Genomic DNA, 9,315 nt, shown 5'->3' with positions numbered 1-9,315 from the left:
TTTAAGAAAATTAGATCTGCTATTTTTTTCTTTTATTAATTAAAAAGATCACGTAGTTAAAATTGAAATTATGATTAAAATAGGAAAAGACTCATAAACTAGTAAGATTTTACATTTTACCAAAATCTAGTTAATATATATATAAAATAGCAATATTCGTAAATTTTAATTATGTTAGTATTATTTAATGTTATTATTTTAAAAGTATCCTTACATTTCTTCATTCTTATATATGATTATGACAGTTGTAAATTTTAATTTTGTGAAATTTATAGCATTAAATTAATTTAACTGATACTTATATTTTAATAAATGTGAAAATTAGGTATAGAATAAAAAATTAAGGACTTCTTTCATTTTAAAAGTATGAACAACATGACAAAAATAATAGAAAATTAGAAACTAAAATAATAAAATAAAATAAATTGTACCGACCGTTTAAAAGCTGGAAGCACGTTGGAACGTAGGTTGTCTTTCTTATAACACGTGTCTGTATTTTGCGGCGATTACACCGTCATTAGTCGGTAGCCACAAACCAATGTCAAAGGAAGTTGCCACGTCTTGCTCTGTTAAGGCAACTATTTGGTGTTATGTTTCATGCTCTGCACCATAGTATTTACCATTGCTATTAATTAAAATTTCAAATGTACGTAGCCATTAATTTAGATAAAGTCATATATATTTAAATCCCAATCAAGTTCGAATTTAATCAGCTAAATCCCACAAAATTGGATAATGTTGTATTTGACAATTTTTCTTGTTTACTTAACATCTTTGCAATAGTTGAAAGATAAAACAATCACATATTACTTTTCTTTTACCTGATGTTTAATGGGAGAGCCCAAAAGAAAAGTTAAAGTTCAATATAAAATAAAACATTATACTAAAAAAATCAATATAAAAAAGTTAACTATATGTATACAATATGGCTTATACTATATTTGTGATACGACGAGGGCGAGAAGTAATCGTTGGTACAAGAGGGACGGACAAGGGGCGACTCTTGGCAGACTATCAGTGGAAGGGGTATATGGACGAATCGAACATACACCGGAGAGGGATCTAGATATGAGACTATACGGTTGAAGGATAATTTAAAGGAAATAATTTGGCTACTGATATTATGTTTTTTGGTAGTCTAACCCACAAGAACTCTATGATTAAGCATGCTTAGCTTAGAGTAATTTAGGGATGAATGACCTTTTGGAAAGTTTTTCAGAAAATGTACGAGTGAAGACAAAACACGTGAGAAATAATAAGGTGTGGCTTTTGATTGTAAGTTTAAATTTAAAAACACATTTTTAATTAATAGCAATGTAAGTTGCCAGGTTATAATATTCTACTTTTTATATCCAAAACAAATTTAAAACTAAAAACTTAAAATGTGGCTTTTGATTGTAAGTTTAAATTTAAAAACACATTTTTTTGGGTAACTTTTGATTTTGAAAACTACATTTTCTAATTTTTATTTTTAAAATAAACTAATTTAAGATATTTATATCTTGTTAAAATTAGTTGTATGTTACGTGGTAACAATAATATATGATTAACAAATAATAAAAGTAAAAAAAAAAAAGTAATAGTGTAACAGTGAGGAAATAGAAAATATTACTGCTAATAGTGACTGTTATACTAATAATAATTCTGACAATAAGAATTAAGAATAAAGAACGACTATACAAATAATAGTGTTATTATTTTGATAATGTTTTACAAATTGGAACGATTATAGTAAGAGGAATAATATCAATAATGGTAGTGCCAATATTGTGGATAAATAATTTAAGTATAATGATAGAAACATCATTATCAAAGATAATGAAATTATTACTTTTAATTAAAAATGAAGTAAAAACTTTTCCTTGACTTTTAAAATAAATAAAATAGATTGAAAAATAAATCTGTTCCATCTTCGTTTTAAATTGAAAATTCGCAATCACCTCTCAACAAAACCTAAGTCAATATAGGTAAATGAAGGAGAGATAATACATATATGAATAAAATAAGTAAAGTCCTTTTAGAGATATTAATATTTATTATGTATTTTAATGTGTATTTTTAAATCAAGAAATTAGCGAATATATTTTATATGCATGAGACTCGAAACAAAAACATCTTTCAGATACATAAATTTACTCTAACATCGGATCCTGAACCAAAATTTGGAACCTCAATTAATTGCAACTTTTTTTAGGTTATTATTACAGTTATTTTGAAATATTATATTCTCTTAAATAATCATGTCAACACTTAAAAATAGTTTGTAGTAAAATTTTTACGACAATTTTATTATTAACACAACTATTATGTCTTTATTATCTAAATTATAAATACATTGAAATAATAATTTATAAACGAAACACATTTTGTATTTTTATAAATAAAAAATAAATATTTGAAAAATGAATTTTAAATGTGATAAAGTTATTAAAGATAGTAAAAATTAAGGAAAAAAGTAAACTAAATATATCCTAATTAATATAATGTGTGAATTGAAGAATAGGTAACAATAACTTTAGAAACTATAATTAGAAATAAATAAAAAGCAATTAATATAATTATGGTAATTTAGATTTTACATTTAAGAGGAGAGGTGGAAACGTTGTGAGTCCCGTGTTTATGACAATTTTAAGACTTTATATAGCATTAACGTCCCAATTTCCTATGACGCGAGTCCTTGACTCTGTCTACCGGTTTTCACACCCGACAGAGTTGGGACTTGCGATCTTCTTCCTTCGTTCCACTTCCAAACATATCTCTCCAACCTCCACCTTCCATTCTACTACCTCTCTCTCTCACTTTTTCTCCTTCCTGGTACAACTACCATCCTTCTTTTCTCTTCATTTTCTTTTCCTCTTATTTTACATGCATTTTTCTTCTCATGTTCTTCACGTATGCTAGCTGCAAAACGGCCTATTTCATATAAATTTAACAACATCAATCCATTTCCATTTTCCTCATCTGTTCTTTTACATTGCCTGTTCTATTCATATACATACAATTACTTAGGTCACTGTATGCAATTTGTAATGTGAGATCAAACAAACTCACTGTCTTACCCGGTTACAATAATTTCTGTGTTTCCTTTTCTTTACTTTCTAAACTATGATCTGTTAAGACCGTTTCTCTTCTTCTTTTTCTGTCGTTCTGAAACTTGTTTCCAGATTATTGAGGGTGCATCTGTGCTTGTTATGCCTGAATTTGTGATTGCATCTTCTCTTGTCTCAAACTGGTTGACTTTTTTAGAGGGGATGATGATATATGATATTTTTCGGCCTCTTTAGACTGTATACACCTGGTGGGAAAAATACAGAAATAGTGATAGATTTAAAATTTCGAGTGTGAAAATGGAGAGTTGAGGAATCATGTTCTTTCCCCGTTAGGACATGCCAGACTCTTTTAAGGCATGTCATGTTAGCAGATCAAGATTTATGGTTGATTGTATTTTCTTTCTATTTCTATACTTTCACTCCATGGAGAGAAATTTCTGATACTGATACAATATCTAACACGAAGAAAATTTGAAACTTAACTGCTAATCATAGACAAGTTTACTAACAGGTTGAGATAGTTGGTTATTTGTATCCCCCGTTTTGTAAATGAACAAAGTTGTTAAATTAAATATCATTGTAAATTGCATATGAAATGAACTTTCTATTTGAGATTATACACACAGATTACTTTATCATAGACCTTGCATCGAAAATCCTATTTTGATGACATTATTTATGCTGTATCTCCGATAGGAGCTTGTGCAGAGCAGAGACCTGCACTATGGGTTCTGCTAACGGACTGATTAACGCAGAGAGGAAACAGCCTCTATTTTCTTTTGGATTGATATCAGACGTGCAGTATGCTGACATTCCTGATGGTAGGTCATTTCTCGGTGTTCCACGTTACTATAGGCACAGCATTCTTGTGTTGCAGAGAGCAGTAAAACATTGGAATACTAATAAGAACCACAAGTTTGTGATAAATTTTGGAGATATTGTTGATGGATACTGTCCAAAAGATCAATCTCTTAACACTGTAAAGAAAATTGTTAATGAATTTGAGATGTTCAATGGACCAGTTTATCATTTGATTGGCAATCACTGCCTTTACAATCTGCCTCGGAGTAAGTTACTTCCATTATTGAAGATCAAGAGTTTTGGAAGCCATGCTTACTATGAATTTTCGCCAGTTCCAGAATATAGATTTGTAGTCCTTGATGGCTATGACATAAGTGCAATTGGCTGGCCACAAGACCATCCAAAAACATTGGAGGCCTTGAAATTCCTCCGGGAAAAGAATCCGAACGATGACAAGAACAGTCCGACAGGTTTGGTGGGCCTCGAAAGAAGGTTTCTTATGTTCAATGGGGCTGTTGGAAAGGAACAAATGGAATGGTTGAACAGTGTTCTTCAGGAAGCAACAAAATTGGAACAGAAGGTAGTGATATGCTGCCACATGCCTCTTGATCCTGCTGCATCATCCAACGAGGCACTGCTATGGAATTACGATGAAGTAATGGATTTGATACACAGATACACTTGTGTAAAGTTGTGTGTATCTGGACATGATCACAAAGGAGGGTATTCCGTTGATTCCCATGGAATTCACCATAGAGTTCTTGAAGCTGCCCTGGAATGTCCTGCTGGCACGGATTCGTTTGGATATGCTGAAGTTTTTGACGACAGAATATCACTTTATGGTACGGGCAGAATGCTGAGTAAAGACATTTACTTTCATTCTTCAGCAGATTTGTAATGACAAGATGTAGATGTTTGTGAGACACCTAATCGTTAATTGGATAATATTGTGGTCCTCGGGCAAATCCAATCCACGTGGAATCAACTTTCTAAGTAACGGAAGTGGAATTACTTATACGAGTTAGCTAACCTCAGAACAAGTTCACGACACAAAAGCATTAACAAAGACTGGAGGTTTCCTAATAGATGATTTATCTGTCAAATTTTGTATTGGTTTTGTATAACTATTAGGAGGCTTTTCTAGATAAAATTCCTTTAACTTACTGTGATAATCATATTATTATAGAACTTTTGTATGTAGCTTCTCACCCTAATTACTTCGCATCGGATGGCTCAGTTCATCGTAATTTGACACTTTTATTATTTTTTTACTATGCTACTTAAATTTGACATCTTAATCACATATAAAATTATCATGGGGGAGATCATGCTCCACATTGTGGTGGAACTTAGTTGTACTAAAGATAGCTGACTATTAGGAGGGAAAAACAGGTCCCTCATGATTTATTAATGACCATGATGAAACATGTAAACCTGCGACGTTTTTCTCACGCGAGTGTGTTTGTGGTGACTCAATCACTTTGAGGAAGAAGAAGCCTTTGCCTTTCGCTTCTCAATATAGAAGAACACAAAGAGAGCCACTACGGAGAAAGCACTGAAACAAACGGAGCAGATATCAAGGGACGCGTGGCGCCCGCTGATTGAGTTGATCTCAAACAAGTTGCTGCTCTTCTTCGCGTCTGTCGTCTGCCCATAGGCCACTTCCTCGCCGTTAGAATCAAACGCGTAGGCGCGTACGAAGTACGTGGCTTTGGGCACGTCGCGCTCGATCACCCACTCGAACCTCTGCACGGTTCTGTTCGAAGCGTCGTAGGGTTTGGCCACGATTTTGTGCTGGCATGTCTTGTCCCTGGAGAGTTCGTCCTCGGTCTTTCTCCACGCGCGGTCCTTTTGGCTGATGGGCGCATAGCACAGCTTCACCTTTATGGTTTTGTAGGCCGAGTCTGTCCCCGTTGGTAAGGTGTTGTTCAGAGCCCATGTCACGGTGATTTTGTCTGTTCCAGCCTCCAGAACTGCATAACCATTAACACCATCAGATTGGGTTTAGCATCAAGGAGAGTGAATTTCACAACCCAGTTCATAAAATCCATAAAGGATTGAAATTTAACAATTTGTGCAGTTTTTCTTTATTCAAATATATAGTTTGATGAAAGGGGGTATCTGAGAAGGGATGTTTTGACTTACCTTGTCCCTGCTTGGGGGAAGCTGTGACATCAAGGGTTTTCTTCAGGGAGGAAAAGTGAACCTTTCCATAGCAACTTCCAGCAAAACAGAAAATTAGAAGTGATACTACCACAAGGCGATGAGCTGCCATTTTTTTCTCAGTTTCAGCTAACAAGCTTTTCTGATAGAAAAGTCAAAAGAGGGTACAGAAATGGCACTTGAGAGAACAGCTAAGAATTTGAGAGATTGAGAGATATTCTTAAAATGTGAGTGTGGATGCACTGACTTCAAAGCCTTTATATAAAGCCAATTTTCATAAAATAATGGGAAATCTAAACAAATTGAATTTTGATAATCGATAAGGAGAAGTCAAAGGCCTATATGTCAAACTAGCATAAAAGTAATAGCGGAAACAAGCAAGTGGTAGAGATATGATTAGAATTTTGAAAACATGATATCCTTTGAACAGTTTGAAAAGCCATTGAGACGCTGCACCAGGTGATTTGATTGTACTGATGCAGTTGGTTTACACGAGTGTACTTGGCCATTGCCAAAATTTAGTATACTTTTTATTGGTTGACATTGTCATTTCTGCTTTATTTTTTCTTCTTCTACCCAATTGCTTGGAGGTTTGCCCTTACTTCCCCCACTCTGTTTCTCTTCCAACTTCTTATAAAAACCAAATATCAGTGTCGACGTATCACGCTTTCTTATCGAAAATTCCTCTCATTTTCCTATTATTATACTTTCTAACTGCTCTTTATATATAAATCTAAAATTATAAAACTGCCTAAAACTAATAAAAATAAAATAAATAAGAAAGTTTAGTATTGAGATTTTATTCCTCCCTTCCAAAAAGAATAATGTTTAATATTTGTGTTTGTCCCCTTACGTCTGAGAAGGGGCATGTAAAAGAGAGTGCGCAGTGGGATTGCAGACCTAACGTAAGCAAAGCAAGAGCTATAAACTTATAAACTAACAACTTTTCATAATTATTTCTGTAACTCACTTTTCTATTTAAAGTAGGCTTTTCAAGTGAACCCACGAGTTACTTAAATTTCAATTCATTCATTGAAAGTATGTTTAGATAAATATTAAATTGTAGGAAATGATAAGTATAATTAATAAATATCAAATGATAAAGTCAATTATTATCTAATTATGAATTGTGTGTAACTGTGTGAATTGTATATTTTAAGAATATTGTTTCTATAATAGTTATATTTAGTATATAAATAAATAGTTGTAATAATTGAATGACTTTAATTGTTATCTTTCTAATTCTTTTTCAATAGAAAAATAAAAAATTAAATTATAATTGAATGGATTATAGACATAATCTAATAGATACTAATTTTAAAACAAACTACATAATCCTTTTATAATAGAGTGTTACCAAGTAAAAAAAAATGTATTCAAAAGTTTTTCTCAAAATATTGTTTAATTGGTTACTAATACTTATTCATAACTAAGTATTTATTTTTAAAAGGCTAATGTTGTAGAAGCATTATATTAGTGTTATACCTACATATATTGGCACTGGGTAAAATTAAAAATATAACAATTCATATATTAAATGAAAAATTTATAGATTAAACAATAAAAAAACTATATATTTTTCGGCTAAAAAACTTTTAAGTTTTAATTTATATAAAAAGAATGATTTTTATATTTAAATTATTAATAGACATTATAAATGGAATATTTATATTAATTTTTATAATTAATAATTAATTTTAATGATAATTAAAAAATATTTATTTATATTATATTTAAAGAAGTATTTTATATATAATGTTTCATTTTTTTTTCTGAATATTTTTTATTAAACTTTTTCTTAAATTTTATAATTAAAACTAGAATAAAACTCGTGCTATGCATGATGTAACATTCCATTTTAATGGAATAAAATTACTAAAATGAGACATTACAGGTTTGATAATCCAAAATAGTTGACACAACAGTTAACATAGAGTATAAAAAGAAACAATAATATATGAATAAAAAAATATTTGTTATCCTATTGTTCAAACTACGGGTTCTACTAATCCTACACTGCATCCACTCCTGCATCATCACCTTTTCATACCAATGAATGGTCATCATTGTAAAAGAAGAAATACACAAACAACAAGCAACATAAACAAAGTGATGATAAGCTAATAATAACTTTAAACATACATAATATAGCTTCATACATAAAATTTTTTCACACATTAAACTATCACACCTTTGTTAGCAATTCATCATTCCAAAATCACAAGGAAATCTCATCAACACATACAATAAGCTAGATTCAATTATTCAAATTTATACATTGATTTGAACATTAAAAGTCTTGCACCTATCATAGAATCTCTTAGTAGATTGCAGCAAAGGCTCTAGGTCCACTTGGACTAACAAATCAGTAAAGTCCTATGAATAGAATAAGCTAAGTTACGAAATCATCAAACGAGATGTGATACCTACTAATTTCGTCACAAGAATCTCTTTTAACTCTCACCACACCTAGACTACGTTAGTCTATGTGAGTTTATAAACCTAATAGAATATAGGATAACTTTTTACTACAACATATCTCAAGTTAACACATAACACTAAATTAATAAAGATTTCATTTTTAGAAGCCAAAACTCCAAACAATCATACAATTTAAAATTGTTCTCATTCCATTCCATTGATCCACTTTCACTCACACTTAGAACACAATTCACAACTATTTTCACCAACTTTTCCATTTTATACATTACTTGATATCATAATATAACCTTCCCATATGAAATTTCAAATATCATAACAAAATTCCACAAGCTCTCGTACCATACATACATACATATATATATATATATATATATATATATATATATATATGTGTGTGTGTGTGTGTGTTATAGTCATAGAAGATTTTATACAGGTTTACAATATCAATGGATGTTAACATTCGTTGAAAAAATTTTCCTTTTAAGGGATGTTGAAATCTGTTAAAGAAAAGGGGTAGGACTTTTAAAATATAAAGAATAGTATTGGAATTTTTTAAAAAATGTGGTGGTGGAGAGAGCAATGTGGGGTGGTGTAGAGAGTAATCTTCAAACAACAATTTTCTCAGCCCAAGTTACCTCTTTTATATTATGGACCAACAATAGAAACCCAATAAAACAATCACTTATATTATATTGAGAAAATGGTCAGAGATTTAATGCATAATTTGTAGAGTCATGACTAACAAATAAATCAAAATTGTCCTAACATTAAAAACAAAAAATGAAGCTAATTTCCTTTAACAATTAAATTTATAGCCCCAAAATTCTTAGTTTATTTCTTTTCAATATTTATTTTAAAC

The 9,315-nt window shown here is 30.9% G+C and overlaps 2 protein-coding genes across 2 annotated transcripts; one reads left to right on the top strand and one right to left on the bottom strand.

The window, feature by feature from the left end:
- The first annotated feature begins 2,625 nt into the window (after positions 1 to 2,625).
- On the top strand, positions 2,626 to 4,968 carry LOC106753290 (manganese-dependent ADP-ribose/CDP-alcohol diphosphatase). Its single transcript, XM_014635084.2, has 2 exons — positions 2,626 to 2,814; positions 3,747 to 4,968. Exon 2 carries the CDS (start codon positions 3,775 to 3,777, stop codon positions 4,747 to 4,749), a length of 975 nt encoding a protein of 324 aa, XP_014490570.1. The 5' UTR covers positions 2,626 to 2,814; positions 3,747 to 3,774; the 3' UTR covers positions 4,750 to 4,968.
- A 120-nt stretch (positions 4,969 to 5,088) lies between these two features.
- LOC106753299 (high-affinity nitrate transporter 3.1) lies at positions 5,089 to 6,252 on the bottom strand. Its single transcript, XM_014635094.2, has 2 exons — positions 5,997 to 6,252; positions 5,089 to 5,824 (listed from the first exon to the last, which is right to left on the bottom strand). Exons 1-2 carry the CDS (start codon positions 6,124 to 6,126, stop codon positions 5,328 to 5,330), a joined length of 627 nt encoding a protein of 208 aa, XP_014490580.1. The 5' UTR covers positions 6,127 to 6,252; the 3' UTR covers positions 5,089 to 5,327.
- Between the last annotated feature and the right edge of the window lie 3,063 nt (positions 6,253 to 9,315).

Source organism: Vigna radiata, unplaced genomic scaffold (genome assembly GCF_000741045.1).
Source record: "Vigna radiata var. radiata cultivar VC1973A unplaced genomic scaffold, Vradiata_ver6 scaffold_223, whole genome shotgun sequence".
Classification (NCBI taxonomy): domain Eukaryota; kingdom Viridiplantae; phylum Streptophyta; class Magnoliopsida; order Fabales; family Fabaceae; genus Vigna; species Vigna radiata.
This window is presented reverse-complemented; position numbering and strand designations above follow the sequence as displayed.